The 24,480-nt window shown below is 39.8% G+C and overlaps 1 protein-coding gene across 3 annotated transcripts in view; it reads left to right on the top strand.

The window, feature by feature from the left end:
- PTPRO (protein tyrosine phosphatase receptor type O) overlaps positions 1-24,480 on the top strand; it is a 199,737-nt gene that overhangs the window by 108,712 nt on the left and 66,545 nt on the right. For all 3 annotated transcript variants that reach the window (XM_037033896.1, XM_037033894.1, XM_037033895.1), the window contains exons 2-7: positions 3,661-3,934; positions 13,304-13,462; positions 15,092-15,244; positions 16,832-17,275; positions 19,162-19,323; positions 22,120-22,316. In XM_037033896.1, the coding sequence (XP_036889791.1) occupies positions 3,661-3,934; positions 13,304-13,462; positions 15,092-15,244; positions 16,832-17,275; positions 19,162-19,323; positions 22,120-22,316 (1,389 nt within the window). The remainder of the gene's footprint in view (positions 1-3,660; positions 3,935-13,303; positions 13,463-15,091; positions 15,245-16,831; positions 17,276-19,161; positions 19,324-22,119; positions 22,317-24,480) is intronic.

Raw genomic sequence — 24,480 nt, 5'->3', positions numbered from 1 at the left:
AATATATTTTTAAAAAAACCATCAACTCCTGATGAAGATGCCGTGGCAAACGAGGTTAACATCTTTGCAACGTGCACACCTTGGGTGATCACAAATGCCATCATATAACGAGTTTTGATAAACAGACTGGAAAGAAGAAAAAATGGCACTGGAGTTACAAGGTGACTAAGACACACAGCATCCTGATCTTCTAGAACAGTGGTGTCTAAATTGTACTGGCCGTGTCCCCAATAAGTCAAATATTCTTGGTGTGCATCCCTACCATTGTTCACCTAAAATATAAGAATGTTTTCAGGTATGACTATAAAAGATTCAATAACATGCAAATTTCAAAAGAAAAAAAAAAGAAAGATTCCACTCTCAAGTAATGATAAAATGTATAGTCTGGTAAACACAAAAATTAGTCACATAGTTGCTTATTATCACGATCAAGTATTAGGTGCTATAGCAACTGGCAGTGTAGTAGTAGGTCTGTGTACACCAGCATCACCACAAACACATGAGTAATACATTGCAAAATACAGCGTTTCAAAGGCTATGATATTGTCCCTGGCTGGCGTAGCTCAGTGGATTGAGCACGGGCCTGTGAACCAGGGGATCGCAGTTCGATTCCCAGTCAGGGCACATGCCTGGGTTGCAGGCCAGTTCCCTGCAGGCCAACTCCCAGCAGGGGACGCACAAAAGGCAACCATACATTGATGTTTCTCTCCCTCTCTCCTTCCCCTCTAAAGGTAAATAAATAAATAAATAAATCTTTTTTAAAAAAAAGGTTATGATATTGTAACTGACCAGAGGCCCAAGGGGGACAATATTTGGCAATATTTTTTGGCACCCAGGGATGCCAAAAAAACTGTCACAGAACAGATACATGGGGGCCCAGACTCCAGAGGATGGTATATTAATACCGTCCGAAGCCCCCTACTGGGCCCGATGGTCAGTCACCAATTGGAAAAACATCTCTCAATGCCAGAGATTTGTGAAAAGGAAACAAAATGTTTATTTAATGCTATTCAGGCCTAATGCCTTTATTAAAATATCAAAGTCCTTTAGGGTATACACCTACACACACACACACACACACACACACACGCACAGCGCTCCCTTCTCCCCCTGTCCTAACTCCAGGTACCTTAAATCAGGAAAAGAGCACATGTCCGTTTTTCTAGGCCACTGGTACTGTCAGCTGTGTCGCCGTCCAGGCGGGATCTCCAATTAATCCAAAGTCATGAGGCTCCTTCTCATGATCCACTGGTAAGAGTTCTGTGTACCCATTTTTCCAGGCAAAGTCTCTCCTGCTTTCCAGGCCACGTGGCCAAAGGGAGCGCCCCAAAGCCAAGTGGGCCTCTTCAACCAAAGCTGCAGGGGTCTGCACTCCACCAAAAAGCGCGAGTCTTTCTTCTTCACCTGGCTGCAGGGGTCCCCACTCTGCTAAAACCATGTGGCTCTCTCTCCCACCTGGGCAAGAGGGCATCCTAACTCTGCCCAAAACCGCATGGCTCTCTCTCCAATGGCTTCTGTGTCTCGGGTTTTAAATCCTCATGCCAATCTTCCTCTGTACTCCTATTTCCGATTCCTCCCACAATCAGTTACACCTGCCAGTATTTCTGTATTATTACAAGTTTACTGGGCTGCCGTCGTTAGTCTGGGCAAGTATGGCCCCATGTCCTAGGGCCAGTCTCCTCCAAGCTCCCACGCAGGCGCTGTAACTCGGGGGACCTGCCCCCCAGTTACATCTTGAAGGAAAGTGACTTTATTCCCCTGGCTCCAAGCCTGGCCACAGCCATTTAACATATCCAAGTGACCCTCCAAAGGTTATAGATGTGTTAAATGACCAGGCCATGGATTAGCTGCAAGGCTGGGGCTGTACAAAACAGCCCTGCATGTTCCTGCTCCATGTGTCCCTTCCCCCAACTCACCTGTTGGGGAAGGGGTGAGGACATCTTATATGCCTCTCCAATAACCCTATACACCTTGAGTTCTGGACACCATTCCAAATCTTTCGGGGGGCCCCCCTCTTGGCTGCAGCCTGTATCAATATCACAATTGCCGCCCGCACTAGGCTATAGTTTTTCAGTTACATTGTTATCTCATAGGACCACCATCACATGTGTGGTCCACTATTGACCAAAACATCATCACACAGTGCATAACTGTATAGAATGGGTCACATTTTGTGTTTGGTCCCAAAAGTACTCTTGGTTTGCAAACTGGCCAGGAACCTCCCAAGTATAATGGGAAACTAGCAGATGCCAGGCATTGGTCCTGGAGCTGGGTATGCAGCTAGAGATAAGACACAGTCTCTGTCCTTAGAGGACTCAGGGTCCAGTGTGCCTAGAGTAGGGTGAACACAATTAAGCCCATTACATGTTAATGCAGCATGTGACTGTTCGGGTGAAATTGTCTTTAAAAGTCCTAGGACTTGTAAGAACTAGATTTCTAAAAATAAACAAAGAAGAAAAAATATTCATACATTCTAGGTCTGTGCAGTTTTTTCTAGGGTAGTGATAGGTACTGTATGCTTGGTTTGTCTGCTGACAATACGTGTGGACCCAGGGGCATGGACAACAGAGTGGCGATTGCAGAGGGGGAGGGGCATAAGGGGGATAAATGGTAATAGAAAAAATACAATTAAAATGGTGACAAAATTTAAAAGGAGAAAATAATAATGCTCTTGTATTTGATCATTTGGGTATTAACTGAGATGATTAACTCAACTTAAGGCCCGGCTGAGCCTCTGGATCCCTGTAAGTCGGTGACAAGTTGCAGCAGTTCTTCTGTCCCGGTTTCAGAGAAGAGAAGTCTGAGGTCCAGAGTCATGAAATCACTTGTCCTGGCTCCTGCACACCAAGGAGATACATTAAAAACAAAGCAGAAAATGGTACAAAATATATGAGTCTGGCATGAGACCAGAGAGCAGAAGGACTGATTCTGCCGGTAGGGCCTGAGAAAAAATTAGGAAGAGCTATTTAAACCAACTACACAAATGCTGTTTCAAATACTGTCCGTAAACACTCACCTGGAGAGTAGGGGCAAAGTTTCCAGTCCGCTAACTGTGGACTTTCCCACATACACTGTGGATCCTCGGTCAAAGACCATCTTAGCTTCGGTCATTAAGAGCTGGCTAACCATTAATGAGGAGGATTATCACAGGTTTTTCAGTGCTGGCTTTTATTTTTTTAGAGCTGACAAGTGAGAGGTGAGGGAGGAAATAAAGGCCTTCAAACAGTCTGCTAGAATTCTCCCAGGACTATCTCAGCATCTCTCCCTCCAAGGTAAAACAGGGAGCTTCTCCAAACCATACAGCTTCTCTAGTGGAGCTGAAAACAAGGCCTTCTCTGGAAGTTGAATGCCAAGATGATTTTCATCCATTCATTATTTGCTCATTTCCATGACGGTTATTTTGTGTTTATTACATGACACAACCCATGAACTGGAAGCACCTTTTCAATGCAGAAGAATCCTCAAAGTAAAACCCCAAGACAATCGTGAGACATAAGAGATTTAATCTCTTTTGCTGCCTTTCCTTGTATACTGTATAATTCTATTTTACAAAGTAATGCTTACCACATCATTAGTTTTGGAAAAATTACCTCAGTATAACTTTATTGCCAATGATATGAATTTGACCTCCATTTCCGTGTTTTCTCTTTTCTTAAACAGAATGCCACGACATTCCATGTAACTGTTCAAGATGATAATAGCATCGTTGTCTCTTTAGAAGCTTCAGATGTCATGAGTCCATCATCTGTGTATGTTGTGAAGATAACTGGTGAATCAAAAAATTACTTCTTCGAATTTGAGCAATTCAACAGCACTTTGCCTCCTCCTGTTATCTTTAAGGCCAATTATCACGGCCTGTATTACATAATCACTCTGGTGGTGGTAAATGGACATGTGGTTACTAAGCCATCCAGATCAATCACTGTGTTAACAAGTAAGCATCGTGCGTAATATTGTTCTTCGTGTGTAGTGTTTGCGTATATTCTTATGAAACCTCAATTAAAAGAAAAATTAGCCCAGAATGGCAAGATCAAGTGAAGTCAAATGACATACATTCTCCTTGAAGTCAAGTCACGTACATTCGAAGTTCTGTTTTATACTAATATAGTTTCTTGCTCAAACGTAATAACATTTTACTGTTGCATCATGTTTAAAACGTTTAAAACTAAAAGAAAGTAAACCTGAATGAGGTATTTTAAGACTGACTGACAATTTTAGATTCATGATTGGACCATGTAATTTTCTATTACTTAATAGTACAATCATAATTAAGTTATTTTTGCCATAACACGTATTCTCATATTAAGCAGTTTGGTTTTTGAAACATGAGTTTATACTCATATTTAGCCTTCTCAAATTCCATTTTACATTTTCAGCTGAGAGAAAAAACATATCAGGATTTATCAGCTCTATTCCCTACCACATCCTCATGATACCCTTGGCATCCAGCATCCAAGAAAAAAAATGCCAAAAAACCCTCATTGGCATTTAACCTTGAGTAGTCCACGCCTTAAAGAGTTAATGCTGATATTAGGAATTTTTTAGGAGTGGTTCTAACTTGGATGTTCACTTTACTCTGACTTCCATACCTAATCTCCAAGTAAGATGTAACTCTGCTGTGTACGTTGAGGTGTGGGAGAAAAGCTGTTACCTGTGACATGGCAGAGTTAATCGCTGGGGCAATTTAATGGCTCAACAAAGTTCTTTTTGCTCATCGTTCTTCAGTGCAAGTTTTTCAGCAGCTGCAATTTTTACCATACCAACTATATGTGATCATTCTATCAACTGTGTTTTTTAAAAGGACATATTTTCTGTTGGAGTAAAGGAGCAAAACACCAAGAAGCAAGAACTCAGAATCAAGCTAGAGGGCATATTTTTTAACATGTCTGTAAAAAAAATAATTGAAATGTTCCCTTGGCAGAGTCCCAAGATCTGTATTGAGTCCTAAAAATTAGGAAAGGCACAGACCCAAGATGTTCAATGTTTATAGATGTAATGAACCAATGCAGGGACCTAGTTGAATCTAAGGAAGAACTTGCCTGGTTAAACACTGTCTTTAAAAAGTTCCATAAAAGGTAAACTGAGAGTTAATAGATCCAGGCAGCAGATGTAGGGATACAGTACCTATAACACAATTCCTTGAAATCAGAAGCTTTGCCTTACTCATTTTCACAATTTCACAAACATCTAACATAAACTTTATGCTTACCAGGTGACCAATAAATATTAATTCAATTTAGTTCAGCAAATAATAGGAGAAAGAACCAGGAAAAAAAAAAGACAAAACGCAAAACAAAATAAACCCGTAGTGACTTGCTGACTCAACATTCACTAGCATGCCCTCAGCCACTCTTAATTAGACAAAGCCAGAGTTAGCTGATGGTTCATGAAGAAATTTGATACACATTTGATTAGAGGATTTCTGGAATATCTCATCGAAATTTCAGCACGTGAGTGAGTTCTATTTAAAATACTTTCTATTTTCCTTTATCATTTCATCTCTGACCTGTGGGCTTGGTAGGACGTTGCTGAAAGACCAACAGTGTGGTGACTTCGCGGAGATCCTTTTGTTGATTCTTAAGTGCTGTTGTGGTCAGAGAATGTGTTTTGTGTGGTTTTGGTTACTTGAAACTTACCGAGATTTGTTTTATGGCCCCCAATATTGTGTATGTTGCTGTATAGGCTGCGAGTACTCATTGGGCAAATTTTAGTGTCAGTGAGGTCAGGTTGACTGTTCAACTCTTCCACACCCTCCCTGCTTTTCCGTGTACGAGTTCTAACAATGCTTGATGGAGGAGTGAGAAAGCTTCCACCTGTGTCTGTGGATTCGTCTACTCCTTGCACTTAGTGTGTGCTTTCACGTGTTTTGCAGCTCTGTGGTTACATTGTAGGTGCAAGTTTCTTGGGGTTACTCTGTCTTCTTGTGGAGCCAGGCTTTTCATCCTATGCAATGTCCCTCTTTATCTCAAGTAATATGCCACGTGTTGAAGTCTATTATGTCTGGTCATAACATAGACTTTAGTTTTCTTTTACATTGTTGTAGTGTACTTGTTCTATCTTTTTTTATATATTTTATTTATTTGTCTTTAGAGGGGAAGGGAAGGAGGGAGGAAGAGAAACATCAATGTATGGTTGCTTCTCATGCATCCCCTGCTCGGAACTGGCCCCTGCCGGGAACTGGCCTGCAACCCAGGCATGTGCCCTGACTGGGAATCGAACCACGATCGTCTGGTTTACAGGCCCGCGATCAATCCACTGAGCTACACCAGCCAGGGCAATCTTTTTACTTTCAATCTACTTATGTCTTCCTGGGTTTCTGGTGGACTGCATAGAGTTGGGTCTTGCTTTGTTCCAATCTGGAAAATCCCTGCCCCTTAACTGAGGTGTTTAGATCGGCCCTATCCAATAAAAATAGAATGTTAATCACATATGTAATATTACTTTTTCTGGTAGAAAATATTTAAAACTTTTCAAGAAGGTGAAATTAATTTTGATGGCACAGTTTATTTAATCCATTGCATCCAAAATATTACTTTAATATACAATAATATAAAAATAAAGTAAAATAATGCTTCTTTTAGTTTTAACATACAGTTAAGTAAAATTAAAAATTTACTTTCTCAGTTGCACTAGCCTCATTCTGAGCCTTTTGTGGCTTGTGGCTAGTGGCTGCCAATTTTGATAGTGGAAGTTTAGTGCATTTATACCTAATGTAATTATGTCTATCGTTAAATTTAAATCAACAGTGTTACCAAACCATTCGTGTGGGAGGTTGAGTCGATCTAGGTAGTGGTTGAACTAGGTTCAAGGCGTTAGTCATCTTTAGCTCGTCACAGGTTTGACCTTCCTCAGCTGTAGCGCAGCAGGGGGAGGGTGTCTCCCGGTTCTCCGGTGTCAGCTGCAGTGCTCACTCAGCAAGTCCTGAACCCCTGCCCCACAGAAGGGCTCCGTCATTCTACCCCTCCCCTAACAATGGAATACTGCCGATTTTCATAAGTGCTAAGATTTTGGTGGGGGTAAAGGAGATTCTTGGTTCTCCTGATCCAGGCTCAGATCTAGGCAGACCCTGTGATCCCAAGTGAGGCATTCTTGGCATTTCTACTCCCCCTTTAAACCGACACATCCGTGGAAAGTCTGGAGCTCGTTTCCTGCCCCTTCCCAGGTGGGTAGCAGAACGCTGTATCAGTGCGCCATGAATGGGGCCAAGCGTTTCTGCCCCTGTCCTGGGACCTGACATCTTACACTTCTGCCTGTCCCTCAGATGTGGCGTGCCTTTGCCTGAGAAATGGGAGGGAGCATTTTTTTCTGTCCCCGCCCAATACCCTAAAGCTTCTGTTTTGCCTGAAGAAAGGTCCTGAGAATTAAGTAAGTTTTCTCGCTGGTCTCTTGGTGACACCAGTTATCTCCTGCACGCCTGTGGCCCAGAGGGTGGCTCTCTTGCCCTATTTCCCCTTAGTGCCCGATGAAGGCCCATGAAAGGAGCCGGAGAGAACCTGCGGACTCCCAGTCGTTCTGAACCGACGCTGTCCTAGAACTTTCCGTGATGGGAATGTTCCTTATCTGCATTATCTAGTGCAGTAACCACTAATGTTTATTTTTATTTGTTAATTTTTTATTGTTGTTCAGTTACAGTCGTCCCCAGGATCCCCCATTACTCTCTCCCGCCCTACCCACCCCCACTTTCTTCTACATTCAATTCCCCCTCCATGTTGTCTGTGTCCATGGGTCCTTTATACATGTCCCTTGACTTGACCCTTGTTTTATTTAATGTTGATTGATTTATGCAGATATATAATTTAAATAGCCACAGGCGCTAGTAACTTATTGGACAGAACAGTTCTAAACTGTCATTTTGAACATGTTCATCCTTATGAATGCATTAAAATCTTAGTCTTCTTCCTTCCTTCTTGGTACCCCCCTCTTCCTACCACCTCTGCTAAAGGTAAAACCGTGTGTCCCTTGTGTCCTCAGAGGAGTTTGTCGCTCCTTGGAATTTACTCAATGTGGTTGCCTGCAATCTCACCTTTCTGATAGATGCCAGAAAAGTTACGATCTCCTGAGTTATTTGGCTTTTTCTTCTTATTGTTGGGTATTGGGAAATGAGACTGACTTTCAGCTTTCTACATCCTAGGCTGAAGAGGAAATTGGCCTAAATGTCTAAAAACTAAAAATGAATGGGGTTTGTTGTGTCTCCTCCTCTACCCCATTTTTAAAGGCTCAGTTACATCATCTCAGATTTCGAAAGGGTTGACAGGTTGGGAATACAAACACTGTGTCAGTCAATGCATAGCTATTTCTGTGACGTTAGGCATGAGGTAACATTCGGGGCTCAGCTTTCTCTTCATAAATAGAGAGATTTAAAACATATTAAGGCCCTGGCTGGCGTACATAGTTCGGTGGATTGAGTACAGGCCTGTGAACCAAAGGATCGCGGTTCGATTCCCAGTCAGGGCACATGCCTGGATTGCAGGCCAGTTCCCAGCAGGGAACTCACGAGAGGCAACCATACATTTCTCTCCTTCTCTCCTTCCCTTCCCCTCTAAAGATAAATAAATTTTTAAAAAACCTAAAAAAAATATTAAGATTACTTTTGAGCTCTAAAATTATTATTATTTGCTCATTAATGATGGAATTTTGCCATCTTTATTTTTCTAATGAAAAGTTTTCTTTAAAAGTTTAGGAAACATCTGTAGTATCTATGCGCAGAGTTGCCACATTGCTCTTGAGGATAAAAGGGTACCTTGTCTTGATGAAATAAGAAATGACAAAGCAGTTGGCCCTGGGGCACTCCTTTGATATTTTTTTATAGTTGTTCTGAGGCTGGCCCTCTGGGAGAAAGCTGAGAAACTGGGCAAAGAATAAATTTAACACAAATACATTGGCCAGTTCAAAAGAATTTCACAGCCCTTAGGCTCTGACATCTGATTAATATGTAAATGGTTGAGAACTTTCAGTCTGTTGTGTACACTTCAGAGAGAAGAAGTGGTTTCTTAACAGAAAAATAACACAGGAAAACAATTGCTTAGAACTTGGGGAAATGCTATTTACACACAACTGTCTCCTCTGTTGATAGTCATGGGGGTAGTGTCTGCACGCACTGCAGAATACATGAGACACTCCACAGATAAAACAGTCTACACAAATGTATCTATTATAAATAAAAGTAACTCATAAGTGTCTATCTTATTTATTGCTTACATTCCCTGTGCCATGTCCCAGGTGCCAGGGAAATAAAGATCAATAAAAATACTCACACTCAAAGATGGTATATTAATGTGGAAAAGACAGATAAACAAGCCATTTCAAGAAATGATAAATGCTATATGAGAATGATGTAAGAGGTAGTTCCTAGTCTTCCTAGGGGACACTGGGAAGGCGTCACAGAGAAAAAAACAATCATTGAAAAATTAATGCAAATGTGCCAAACTAATATAAAATGTAGAGTGTTACAGTTGAAGTGAAAGGGAACCATGTGTGCAAAGAATGGAGGCATACAACAGTATGACATGCTTATGAACTGCAAGGAGTTAAGATTTCAAGCTTCGTGGTTCCAGAAAATCACAGGAAAGGTGGCTAGAAAAGTTGGGAAGAACCTAGAATACTTTACAGAAGAGTCAAGGCCTTAATCTATAAGGCATAAGGAATGATGTCAGATCTTATACAAAGAAATGACGTAGTATGATGTGATGGAGGTATTTTATTCTAGCCACGGAGCTGTACACCACGGGCTCCTCTGTCCTGCATTGGAACAGACAAATGAGCAAGCAGGTATTGTGAGGAGTGGTTCAGAGCATGAACTTGAGAGCCAGAGAAAGCTGGAAAGTGTAACGTATCCTTAGGTAGATTATTACTTTTTCTAAATCTTAGTTTTCTGATATATAACCTATTCCAGGGGTTAAGAGTCCTTTTCTGTAAAGGCCTAGATGATAAGTATTTTATCCCTAGTGGGCCATCCGGTCTGTATTGCCATGATCCAAACCAGCGGCTACTGCAGCTCAGAAGCAGCCATAGACGGTCACAGACAGACAGGAGTGCTCTTCTAAACATCGAAGTTTAGATTTGAATTTTGAATTTCACATAGTTTTCATGTGTCATCAAATAGTATTGCTCTGTGAATTTTTGTCACCCCTTTGAAAATGTAAAACCATTCTGCACTGACAATCCCACAAAAGCAAGTGAGTGGCAGGCCAGGTTTGGCTTGCGGGCTCTATTTTGCTGAGTTGGTAGAGAGTGCTATACAGTAATGTAAAAACTTTGGGAATGTAAAACATGAAACCAAAATCCTTGACAACATGTGTAGGGCCCACAATAAGTTCAATAAATAGAAGCAATTCCAATGCCACTAATTAGGAAATACTGATGGGGTTGGGAGCAAAAGAGAATCGAACAGACCAGGCAGGGAAAAGTCTCAAAACATTTATTACAGTATTATTTGCAAAAATAAATGATTGAAAACAACCTAACAAAAGAGTAATAGATAAATTGTACAGTTTTTATAGACACTTGCATCAAAATGGAAAAATTTCAAAAGTAATGTTAGGTGATAATATTAAGCTGCAGAATGAAACATATACCATAACACCATTAATATAATATTTTGAAATGTGAAATGACATCCTGTGTGTAAACTGGACACATACAAATATGAAAGTAAAAAACATACATGGGAAGATAAAGAGCAAATTTAGAGCAGCAATTTACCGCTGGTCAGGGTGAGAAGCACCTGGAATCTGGACGAATATGGGTGAGTTTAAACTCTGTTTGTAAAGCTTGATATCTGAAAAAACAGAGATCTGAGGACAAAAGATGTAATAAACAAATAAATGTAAAAAAGATTTACAGTTTCTAACATACCCATTTCTCTGTCCAGCCTGATTTCTAAAGCAAGAAATGAGAGGATGTCTGGCAAAGAAAAGCTAATTGATTAACTCAAGATTTAATTTTGTAGGATGGCTGAGGGGAAGAGGGGTGGTGGTGGGGAAATGGAGACAACTGTAATTGAATAACAATAAAAAACGATGAAAAAAGATTTAATCTTGTCATCACTGCAAAGCACACAGTAATAACAGCTCTGGTTTATGGTGCACCACTAATTCAATCATAATAATGGTTAATAATAATAAAGAAATTAACTGGAGAGATATAGTAAAATATCTTTAGGGAATGCATTTGAGTTCCATAGAAAACAGTAATTCTTGGCTTGAATATGGCTCAGTAATGCCTAGGCTTGGATGTCAGAATGTACAGCTGACCTCGGTCACTGAAGCTGAAGTCGAGGGAAATATAAAACGCAAACATGTAAGTGGGCATTTAAAAAATTCCCTTAGTTTAAAATTTAAGTAGTGTGCAGCCACAAAACAAATCACAAAATAAAGTATCTGTGTCTAATCCTCATGTATCCCTTGAATTTCAAAGTTTGAGTGTAGCTTTGATGTGCCCGACTTCATCTCTCAGGGCATGAAAGATTGAGCAGACCCCCGAGTTCCCTGCTGGGTAGACAGAGCGCCGGTGAGGGTGAGAAACCCCACTGCAGAGATGGAGCGCTCCTGCTCCGCCGCAGCCTTTGCTGTTACCTTTCATTTTGTTTCTCTTAGATCCACGGCCAATAGCTACGTTTGGGAGACTCTCTGAGTTCGCAATTAGACTGAGTCGAAGGACCTTCAGATGGTTCAAAACTTCTTTGGTATTAATCAGAGAGAGAGAGAGTCAGCAGGGGGAGGTTGTTTGTTTATTTTTTCGTTCGTTTATGGGACACCTAAGTGAATTCAGTCTGTCACTGTTACCTTTAGGAAGAAGAACAGGGAGATGGTAGAGACACTTTAATTCACTCTGCAGAGACATGATCACAACATACACGGCAGTCTAAAGGCCTCCTTAATTTTTGCAGATGTCGGCTTGTATTTACAAAAACTCCAGGGAAAATCATAGCTTTAACATGTAACGCCAGTCCTCCCTGGATCTCTTCAATCAAAAGCAAAAGCAAAAATAGGTGAAGATCCTGAGGAACAAAAGGAAAGTTATTTAGCTACATACTCAGACACAGTAGCTATTTGATCATTTGTGCAACAAACTAAGTCATATTTTGGTTTTCTACATTATTTAAGCTGAAATTTTAAAAGTGTAGAATTTGAGCCTGGCTGGTGTAGCTCAGTGGATTGAGCGCGGGCCTGCGAACCACACAATCGAGGTTCGATTCCCAGTCAGGGCACATGCCTGGGTTGCAGGCCGGTTCCCTGCAGGCCAACTCCCAGCAGGGAACGCACTAAAGGCAACCATACATTGATGTTTCTCTCCCTCTCTCCTTCCCCTCTAAAGATAAATAAATAAATTAAAAAATAAAATAAATAAATAAATCTTGCACAGAAAAAGTGTAGAATTTAAGGATATTGCTTTCTTTTAGTCTATAGATGATGTCCAAATATCCTCTCTATTCTAAAATTTTGAATCAAAATATTTTTTCTTCCATAATAGAATGATTAGCTGCCACCCAAATTAGTTTAAATTTTTTCTTGAATAAAATACATGAAAGTGAAAATTATCTAATAATTCCTTCAGAAGCAGGGAGGGGAGTAGCACTGTCATTTTACAAAGATTTTGCTGAAGGGTGGGATGTGGAGGAAAAACAGACATACATCCATCAGTTTTTAAAAATGAGTATTTGTGATTAATTATCAACTCGAGCAAAATAGAAATAAACATTTTTAAAACTTCCAAAGAAAGAGTAATTTGATAAACACCATAAACTCTCATTCTCACAAAATAGGATGGCTTGTAATCTTATACTCAAAATAGAAAAATAAGTGCTAAGTTTGCCCAAATAAATAAATCTTCAAATAAACATTTATCCTTGATCAGAGCAAAAACATATTTTCTGTTACTGGCCTATTTTTCATATCGAACTTTATTGACTTGGGGAGAAGAAAAATGGTCTAGGAATCTGGAGACACCGATTCTGCTACATATTCTGCTTACTGAGTTACCTCTGACAAGTAATTTGAAGTCTCTGAGTCATCAAGGTTCTGTTTTGTTTGCTTTTCCTAGATTCAGGGTTGTTGCAAAAGGCAAGTGGAAAAATGAGCATCGAAGTTATTTGAAAGGCAGAAAACTCCACATCAAGTATACTTTGTTAATTACTGCTAGGGAGAGTGCTCAGCTCATGAGCACTGAAGGATTTAGTGCTCGCCGATGATAAAAATATGTGTAAGGTCTTCACAGGGGTAATCTTTGGTACTTCCAAGTGTGAATAATGGCCTCTCTCCCTTTTGCTCCATTTCCTCTTCCTTCATTTACTTTTTCCCTACAGAACCTCTACCTGTAACCAGTGTTTCAATATATGACTATAAACCTTCTCCTGAAACAGGAGTCCTGTTTGAAATTCATTATCCAGAAAAATACAATGTTTTCACAAGAGTGAACATAAGCTATTGGGAAGGTAAAGACTTCCGGACAATGTTATACAAAGGTAAGAGGCAAAGGAAGATTGAGTAAATGATGAGTAATTATTACTTTTTTACATGATTTTTACTAAATGGTCTGTTCTCTTGCTCTAAAGAGATCTTATAAATTCACTATTTGACCACAAATAAACCATTAAAAAGAATTTTTGATTCATGACAATCTTGTTGTGAGGAGTCTTAGAATGTTTGCTTCATTAGAGTCATGTGCCATGAATAGGCTTTAGAAATACTCCAATTATTGTCACTTACATGTTATTCTTGACAAAGGTAATACATGTGGTACAGGAAATGAATTCACACTGTTTCCTTCTGGGTGTGTGAGAAGGGCACTTCTAGAACTGGGAATCTAGACAGACGTCTCTCACCAATTTTTTCTTGGATATGGTCCAAATTATTATCTGTGTGATGTTAAATGCATTAATATACAAAAACTAGTTTTACTGTTTTTACTGGTTTAATAGAAAACCTGTGGGGAGAAAGACAAAAGCCAAGGGGAATTAATAATTTCAACAGAACCAAGCCAAATTCTCTGAGTAGACTGCTGTGGGCAAGGGTGTGGGGGCAAAGGGTGGAAAGGGAAGGAATAGAGACCATTCAGCTGCACTGGGAGTGAGTTGAGGTGGAGGAAGTACCCTACTCTCAGGACACCAGACCACACATGTCTCTGCAGGGCCGTGGATGATGGAGTGAGAGTTGCCTGGTTGCAACAGGAAACATGCTGGTGAGGTGGAGAGGGCGTACTGAAGCACAGAGGGCACGCTGGCCAGAAAAATACCGCTTTGACTGATGCTTTTACAAATTCCTTTCTTCCATGGATTGTTTTCTTTTTTAATGAGACACCGTTTGAAACATGCACAGTGCATTTTACAGTTTTTAATACTTTAAAACATGTAAACAAAAATAAATATAAATTCCACAAATTATTGCATTCTTTATTTTCAGTGAAAACAGATTATCACACTTAAGTACAAATGATTGAAAAGCAGCCACTGGAAGTTTTGCTGAATTAATAGGCATGAGTTTAAAAATAAGTGAATGTGCTCATTTTTTTTCAATTTTTAAAATTACTTGTGGCTTTTAACTACATAAGAGATACTTTTTATTTTTTTCTCTCATTTTTTTCTAACTTGCATTGGATTTCTACTTTTAAAATAGACTAAGTTTTATGAGTGAGCCTACAGAAAACATTTCTTGTAAAATTACTTTTTTCTAAGTCATAAAGTGGCAAAATACCTTGGGTTTTTATCTTAAACTAAGTAGCTAACATGAACCCAATTTTCACAATTTCTATACATGTTCTCCACTTAATATACCTAATGTTCCTATAATCAAAATTTAACTCCAATTATATCCAATTCTTATAGAAAAAAAAGCCTTTTCTTGAAAGGAAATTTTTTTCTAAAAATCCAAATTTTGTCTGTACCTTTATGCCAAATATTTATTACTTTCAGGAAATTTTTTCTAAAAATCCAAATTTTTGTCTGTACCTTTATACCAAATATTTATTACTCTCTATGCCAGAAGTTGAAGGAAATATTATTTACTGATATTGAATCAGATTGGTTAGAACTTCCTAAAAGAATGTGTCATTTAGAAGACCAATATTTTAACATAGCTCATTTTTCTCTTCTCAGATTTCTTTAAGGGAAAAACAGTATTTAATCACTGGCTGCCAGGAATATGTTATAGTAATATTACCTTTCAGCTGGTATCAGAGGCAACTTTTAATAAAAGTACTCTTGTGGAGTACAGTGGTGTCAGTCATGAACCCAAACTACACAGAACCGGTAAGTATTCTGAAAAATTAAATTTAGTGAAAAAATTGAAGTTGTATGTTGTTATTGTATGTATACTTCTTATCATTCTAAGAAAAATTCTGCTCCGGAGCTAAGAAAGAAAATAAATGTATTTCTTAATAATCTAAAATAAAGTTTCTATTCATGTAAAGGGAACCTGGCAAAGTATTCAATAAGGAAAATCTAAAATGTGTCAATGTTATCACAGATTTACACTCTTTGAATAAAAAGAACATAATCCTGTGAAAGTTAGACTTAAATAACTTAACTAGATCAAGCAGACATCACTTCTATATGACTTTCTAGCAGAAAAAGAGATTGAAGATGTTTGAGTGCAGATTTTTAGATTGTTAAAGGAGAATTTTGGGACTCAGATGTATCCAAAACTTACAGTGCTTAATTTTAGTAGCACAACTAATATGAAACACTATTATAAAATGGATGGATGGATGGATAAAAGAACAGATGGGTAAAACAAATATATACCTACTAAATATCCATTACCGATACAAATATGTGTCTAATGTGCCTAAACACTCAATAGGAAAGCTCAAGAGGCCGTTCATATGCACACTGGGAATGGCTTATGTGAGATCATCCCAGAGACCCTTCCAATATGAAATTCAAAGTTGTCAGGATTCTCATTAATTAGGCCAAGGCAAAATGAATATATAATTCACCTCATGTCAACATCTAAGATTCTGTTTGTATTTTTCATTATTCAGTTCAAGTAAAGAACCATTAATTGAGAACCTTTTACCTGAGAGTTGTTCTAAGTACTGGGAGGAAGACAGAGACTGGTGAGAAAGTTTCTCTGTCCGCAAAAATGGTAGACTTTCTGTACAAATGGCAATAAAACACAGACTGCAATGCATGTTATAAAAGATGTATAAAGTTATATAACAACCCAAAGGTAGAATAGATTAATTTTATGAGGAGTTCATGGAAGAGGTGATATTTGAGTTTATACTTGAAAAACGGGTGGAAATTATTGCAGGTAAAGACTGTGCAATGTGCCTTTATAATTTTCTACCTCTAGAGAATTATGCTTTGATAATCCATAAACTAATTTTGGGCTCATATGTTTCACTTTTGAGAGGTGAGGAGTGAAGTCATATTTCTAACCTGGGTGGTAATGATTCAAAAGGCAACTCATCCGTGCATGCACCTACGTAAAGCTATGGCACAAGGAGTATTTTTGCCTTGATACCTATAAGCACATGATGTGTAGTTGCTTTTTTTTGTAAGAAAAATCCAGGTACAGAGATTCAGATTTTTAAAAAAGGAGATTATGATAACTGAAAAATACTAATGTAAGTCCATGTCTTGAAAGCGGTTAAATTACCATTTGGACAAGTACGGCATCACAAGCCAACACAGATGCTGACTAATGTGCACACTACGTAGGAAGTTATAGAGGTATGTGTGCTGGAATCATAAAGTAGAACAGAAATATATAGAAGGCAAATGGAACTCTATTTTGTTAACTTGCTCATGGATCTGACTCATTAATCAATTAAGCATTCACTATAATAGAGTTTAAAAAGTACTTGAAAATAAAAATTCTTTCTCTTACAGCCCCTTACCCACCTCGAAATATCTCGGTTCGTATTATAAACTTGAACAGAAACAACTGGGAAGAACAGAGTGGCAGTTTCCCTGAGGAATCGTTCATGAGGTCGGAAGATACAATGGCAAAAGACAAACTGTTCCACTTCACGGATGAAACTCTGGATATTCCCTCAGGCAACATTTCTTCTGGTTGGCCTGATTTTAACAGCAGTGATTACGAAACGACATCCCAGCCACATTGGTGGGACAGTGCATCTGCAACTCCTGAAACTGAAGATGAACTTGTCAGTGTACTTCCCCTGGCATACGAAAATAACAATACAGTCTCTGACACCGAGAAGTCGCCATCAAGCCCTTTCTCATATTTCCCTGTGCAAATGATATTGAGTTGGTTACCCCCCAAGCCACCCACTGCCTTTGATGGGTTCTATATCCAAATAGAAAGAGAAGGTAAAGCAATGGGAAATCAGAGGAAATGAGAAATGATACGATCAAAGGAAAGGGAATTGAAACATTTTTGAATCTAAGTTTAGAAAGAGAAGCTGATGCGAGACAGTTAATAGCTAAAGAAAAATGATAAAGGGAAGAATTTAACTAAGTTTCCAATGTGAACTGAGACTAGGAAACAAAATGAACAAATCAGATCAGAATCTGCAGGTTCGGTTAGTTCTTACATTGCAAATACTGGCAACTGGAAACATTTCACTGCCCAACATTTTATGGACCCCAGGCTACTCAGGAAAGATTTGCATCTGCAGGTCTAACCACCATGACAAATTACAAAATATTCTGGAGAAATTTTGTGTTTCAAACATTTTCAAAGCATGCAATAAAAGAATCATGTTGACAAAACGGCTACTTTATCAAGAGCACCAACCCTGTGTCCTGCTTACCCAGCTTCTCCTAATCTCCCCTGGGGTGTGCTCCTGGGAATGCACACTACGCATGTGTGTTCTCCCAAGGAGGAGCTGGTGGTAAAACAGAAAACGCACTGCAACCGGTGTTTCCACTGCAGTGACTATGTTATATATTGTATTCACTTAGCCAGCATCTGAGAGTCATTCTTTATCTTTTAGCCCACTGATTCATAAAAAGCAAAGCCTCGGCATTCAATAAATTGGGGTCATGAATAATATCTAACTTGTTGTCTGATAGATGTTTATAGTTGTTTGTTCTTTGTCTTGTTTTTACGATAACATACTTCATTTTATGCTTTCCAGTCTAGTAGTTTGGGTGGTAAAGATTGTCAAGTTGTCAAAATTTGAAGTTAAAATGACAGGTCGTTTTCAGTGTAGAGCATTAGGATCATGCAGTTTCACATTTGACATATTGTTCACTTCTACTTTATTTAGTAGAACGAGATACAAAAATCTGTGGATTCCTATACACTAGAGGATAGAGCAGTAAACCATACCCAGATATTGTATAAAATTGAAATCCTTTTCATTTCCAGTTATTTGAGTCACAAGCCTTAACATTTGCCTGAAATTACTTGTATTAAAAAAAAGTTCCCATAATCTGGCTTTTTTTCTGTTCCCTAATATACTTTATGGAAAATAGGGTCTTGTAACTCAGGATTTTTTTAATGCTCATTTCCATGAAGGTTCAAGCATGCTTTTATCTGACTTTACTGTATTCTGTTGGAAGTGATTATAATCACCAACTGTTGAAGGCTATTAAAATCAAATGGAGGGAGGCGGGGAGCATGGGGTGGGGGGCAGGCAGGGTTGAAAAAAAATAAATAAAATAAAAAATAAAATAAAATAAAATGGAGTAATAAGAAATAGGAGATGGACTTTGAAGCAATATAAAAATTATTTTTACTTTTGAAAGTTCTGAGAAAAAGCAGATAAAAATATTACAAGTGTCAGAAAATATGTGCAGAAGAATTATTTCTAACTAGAAGTAATTCAATATATTTTAAGGCATTTCTGGATATTCTTTGTTAGCACAAAGAACTCTTAAAATATTTGTTGCTGGTTATTTTTTTAATTACTTATATTCAGATGAGAAAGTCAATTATTGCTATCTTCTGACATTCTACTTCTATTCTGTGCATTTATTTTAGTCAGGTAACTGTATGTAATAAATCAAATATGTTCACCCTCATTTTATTTATTTATATACCATACTTTATTTTGGTCATTTAAAAGTACTATGAAATCATTTTAAACCCTTGACTATCTTTTATTTATAGTGCCTTTAGCTTAGAGATATAATTGAATTTAACAAAAAGAAAGAGACAATAAAAATACTTTTGTATTAACTGACTTGTCTATAGTTGAGGTTTTTCCAGTTATCAATTTATATATCTTCTCTTTTCATGTATGATTCAGAAAACTTTACTGAACATTTGACAGTGGCTGAAGAAGCACACGAATTTGTTACAGAACTGAAGGAGCCTGGGAAATATAAGTTATCTGTGACAACCTTTAGTTCCTCGGGATCTTGTCAAACGCGAAAGAGTCAGTCAGCAAAATCGCTCAGTTTTTACATCAGTAAGTACCAGCGAGACCATGTGTCACTTACAGGGGAGTCGGAACAATGGAACTGGTGGGACTGATAATGCCCAGGCATGAATTACTTATCAAACCTTAGTGACACTAATTCTTCAAGGTCAGGAGAATCCCAAATCCATGCCACTTTGAGAGCAGAGGAAATATATGTATGTTTCATAGTCACAAACTCATGCATTTAACTTAAGAATTGTTTTTATTATCGTAACAATCGCACAATTTTTAACCTGACCTTTCACACTAGCCACACAAACTCTCAAAGGATATAAACACGCAGTCTTGGAACTATGACTTGCGTTTAAGGTCGTAAAGAAACGTACTATTGTTAGGCTATGTGAAAAGTCTCATTAAGGTATGAGCTTATAGAGCTCAAATGAAACACAAATGTTGGAGTTTAGTAAGACCTGGGTGGTCACCATAAAGTTGCTACAAAAAGAAAAAGCTAGAGCATCCTCAAAGGCCCAATGTCAAGTCTTGGGGCGGCATCTACTGATCCCACAAAGAGGACGGGCAGAATAGTAAGTAGCCTCTAAATGCAGTACCTGCAGAGCATGGCTGTGATGTTTTTCTCTAACCTGAGCACCTTTACCAGCAGCTCAGAGACTAAAAATCAGTTATGTAGCTCATCAGGACTTCAAGGTGCCTTGGGTAAGCAGGAAGAAGACACAGAAACGAATAGATAAAAACTGTTCTCCAAACAGGATGACCACCATACACTTTGTCATTATCTGCAAAGGCAGAACACTACATGGTTCATCCAATAATCCTCCAAAAGGAGCACAAGATGAGGAGGACAAGGGCAGAGGAAGAGATCAATTTATTTAGCAGCTTAACAACATTGGAAATGTCCCATACAACTTTTTAAATTTAATCTTTATTCTATTTTTTCCATTACCATTTAGTCCATTTCCAGCCCTCTCTCCCCAGCAATCCCTCACTGTTGTCCATGTCCATGAGTCCTATAACCTTTTTTTTAAACAGATGCCGCAATCTGCCACTGTAATCTTTTTTTAAAAGAATTTATTTATTTATCTTTAGAGGGGAAGGAAAGGAGAGAAGGAGAGAAATATCAATGTATGATTGCCTCTCGTGAGTCCCCTGCTGGGAACTGGCCTGCAACCCAGGCATGTGCCCTGACTGGGAATCGAACCTCGATCGTGTGGTTCGCAGGCCCGCGCTCAATCCACTGACCTACACCAGCCAGGGCTCTTTTTTCTTAAGAAACCAAAAATGTTGCCACTGGTAGAAGGCCTCGAAGAACCATTAGACATGCAGAAAGAATAATCATGATTGCCTTTAGTGTCTTCCAGTTACGGGAGATCTTTGCTGTGAGATCATTTGAGAATAAGAACAAAGGTTATTATTCAGGTCTTCCCAGGAGGCTAAAATTGTTTCATTTACCAAAAGATTTCCTAGCTGCTCCTAGTGATCCCCCTCAAGTGGGGATGGCTTCCGGGAAAACTCCCTCAGCTACGCTGGCCACACTGGCTCTTCCCCTCTCTGAGCTTCTACTGTTTTGTAGCACATGACACAAAACACAGAGCTTGTGTGTGTGTGTGTGTGTGTGTTATTTTTCCAGATTTATTTTATTTGTGTACATCTGCTTGTAGCCTGAGGTTCTACTATTTGCATATTTATTAATTCTGCTGTACCTTCAACAAATATTTATTCAACCACTACATGGGTTTTGGAAACAGACTGTGTGAATTCCAGCTCACTCTCCTTCTGCCTTAGTTACCTCATCTGAGGGTAAGATTAATACCTAGTACTGATCTTACAGGTTTGTTGTGGAAATTGAAGGATTCAATATACAGACACATTATAGACTTAAAACAGAGCCTAGTATATAGTGAATGCTATACCTCTTTGCCATCATCATCATCGTCATCGTCATCATCGTCATTGTCATCATTTCCCGTGCCCCAGTTTCGGTGAGCCAGACGCTGCTGTCCCCAGCACGGGCCGGTGCTCCTTTTCCTGTCCTGGGTTCCAGCCTGGGAATACAGCTTTCCATTAAGGAACAGAGACATGTTTCCTAAGCAAATAAAAGGAAGTTCCACATTGGCATGTTTCTGCAGATAATAGTCACCATAGCAACTGTAGAGCCTTTCCTATGTGCGAGGCACTGTGCTAATAACCCCTTTAGAAACTGAAGGGAACAAAACTAACGCGGCCACTGCTACGGTGATATTTTAGCATGAGAAACCTACCGTGTCTTCAAATTATCACACAGGTTTTTGCCAGCTTCTCTAATTAAGCCAGCCTGTTGCCCATTTCTTTTCTCATATAGTCACGCCGTGCCTCTTCCATCCTGCTGTTGCCAAATTCGAATTGTTTTCCATCAGCTGTAGTAGGAGATAGCTTGAATGTCCAAGTAATTATTTCTGGAGACCAAAGATCCTAGTAGCAAGGAAATTACAAACACGGATGAAGTGTCACACTGCGATGTCCACTCTTTGCTAAAAGAGGGGTAAAGTCTGTGTGGCGAAGAATTTTCGAGAGTAACTCAGATGCACATGACGATGGAAGTGGAGCTTCTGTCCCTCAGCAGACAGGCTGTGGCGGCTGCTATTATTTAGGCCCTTTAGGCCGATGAGGACTGAGGCCGCAGAGGGCAGTGGCTGGGCCGGGGGTGTACAGACCTGCCAGTCTGGCTGCCAATCTTATTTTGAGTGTCTTTGTTAGGGCGAAGGAAAGCCACATGATTTTTAAAACCGAACCTTTCATCTCAACCATCTCAGCCTGAACACCCCTTGTGCTCTCTTTTGAAACACGCAGGCCCCTCCGGAGAGTGGATTGAAGAACTCACGGAGAAGCCGCAGCACGTGAGTGTCCATGTCCTAAGCTCAACCACCGCCCTGATGTCCTGGACATCTTCCCAAGAGAACTACAACGGCACCATCGTGTCCGTGGTGTCACTCACCTGCCAGAAACAGAAGGAGAGCCAGAGGCTGGAAAAACAGTACTGCACGCAGGTAAAGGAGCCGGCGTGCCCTGGGGCTCACTGGGGCTCTCCCTGCAGGCAGCGCGGCCCGGGGCCATGCGCGGGGCCGTGGGCCGCAGTCAGCCTCCCTTTCCCTCTTTGGTTGGCCTTCTTCCTTTCGCTGTCGTTTTGCCAGGTTCTGGGACAGGTATTGGGGGTCTAGGTCATTCTGATTCACCCTGCTTTTGCAGAGAGTATGATCTAGTGAGAGCACTGGATAGGGGGACATATAATTGCTGCGGAGTATAAAACAAGGCCGAGGCTAAACGTAAGTGATCAGGAGGCCATGTGAAGGAAGGAAGGGGGCGTGAGGAGGCCTGGATGGGGGCAAGAGGGTTTGGACCCGGGTGAAACAAACTTCCCCCAGCGGAGGAGGCAACCGTGCAGAAGGCTTAGGGGAGTTTTTGGTTGTTTTGCTTTTTTCTCATTCTCTTTCTTGTTATTTTAACTGTAAAAGTAATATAGGCTGACTAAAAAATAATTCTAAAGTTAGAAGTATATAAAGTAAGAAACTCAATAATCACAACTGATAAGAGTTTTGAAGGATGACTAGGAGTTAGGGAGCACAGAGAGGGAGGGGGCGGGGTGGCTAGTGGGAGAATCCGTAGTTCTGGGAGTGACGGCCAGAATGCAGGCAGAGGCCAGTCATGGGTCCTGCGTGAAACCAGGCCGCATGGGCCTGAGAGCAGACCTCGCTCTCCCCTGCCCTGACTCCCCACCAGAAGTCTGGGTGGAGCCCAATCCTATTTTCCTAAAACCTAGATTTATTATTACATTTTATTATTTTGTTTTGTTATNAATAATCACAACTGATAAGAGTTTTGAAGGATGACTAGGAGTTAGGGAGCACAGAGAGGGAGGGGGCGGGGTGGCTAGTGGGAGAATCCATAGTTCTGGGAGTGAGGGCCAGAATGCAGGCAGAGGCCAGTCATGGGTCCTGCGCGGAACCAAGCCGCATGGGCCTGAGAGCAGACCTCGCTCTCCCCTGCCCTGACTCCCCACCAAAAGTCTGGGTGGAGCCCAATCCTATTTTCCTAAAACCTAGATTTATTATTACATTTTATTATTTTGTTTTGTTATCTATGACACTTTATTATTTCATTAGATCAATTTACTGTTTCTTGGTGTCTTACAAACACGATATTTACCTCCCTAAAGGCAAAAAAAAATTTAATTCATGTGGAGTACACTGGAAATATAATAATCAAAAGAGATGTATGCTATATAAAAGCTATTTAAAATGTTTCCATTTACACCACAAAAAACAGGCATTTAATGCAACTCAAAGAGGGAGGATTTGTGAATTGGTAACATGAATTCAGGGTCTGTGGCCCTCGGAGCAGTCGAAAGTCTTGGAGTGCTGAGATAAGCCCATCCTTAAAATGAGGCCCCCCCTTGAGTTGAATTAAATTAAGGAGTAAATAGGCTGAGCCAATTCACCGTAGAAATCACAGCTCACTGTGCAGCTTAGAAGCTTCCTTCCCTGAGCGCGCCCAAGATGACTGACCGTCTACATTGGTAGAAAAATGTGTTTCTTTTACAAACGTGTCCTACAACTTGACTGCTCCAAGAGACATTTCTCCCTTTCCCCAGGTAATGTACAAGTTATGTATCTTTTGCATGGAAACAAAAGCCTAAAGGTACAGAGAGATAGTATACATTATACATGAGCCAGAAAAGGCTGACCCAAGTGCACCTAGATACTACCTTTTTGAAGTGTGAACATGAAACTGTTAAAGATTATAGGCAGGGAGATGGATATTTTAAGTGGAGAGTGGGAACTAAAAAACCAGTGTGCTAGGTGTTGTCTCAATTGCCACAAGGATGTTTTGAGGATTGTGGTATTATCACACCACCCCCATCCATTGCCCCACTACACATGTGCACATACACACTTCCAGGTGCAGAAACATCAGTTTAAAAAGTCTCAAAAACTGGCCTACAGTCACATGGCCATTAGTCAGAGGAATCCAGGAGGTGTTCTCGCCAGGACTGGTCTGACTGACCTGGGTTAAAGCAGTCATTGTACAGAAAGAAAATACTAATAATATGTCTTCACTTTTATATTCAGTGGTATTGTGACTACATTGAACAGAAAATTCAAAATACAGCTCAAAACTATGTGTGATTCTAAAGCCAGACACATTAACAATTAC

The sequence above is a fragment of the Sturnira hondurensis genome, unplaced genomic scaffold, assembly GCF_014824575.4.
Source record: "Sturnira hondurensis isolate 20B ecotype Veracruz unplaced genomic scaffold, ASM1482457v3 Scaffold0021795, whole genome shotgun sequence".
Lineage (NCBI taxonomy): Eukaryota > Metazoa > Chordata > Mammalia > Chiroptera > Phyllostomidae > Sturnira > Sturnira hondurensis.
The sequence above is the reverse complement of the archived record's forward strand: the minus strand, read 5'-3'. Positions and strand labels throughout refer to the sequence as shown.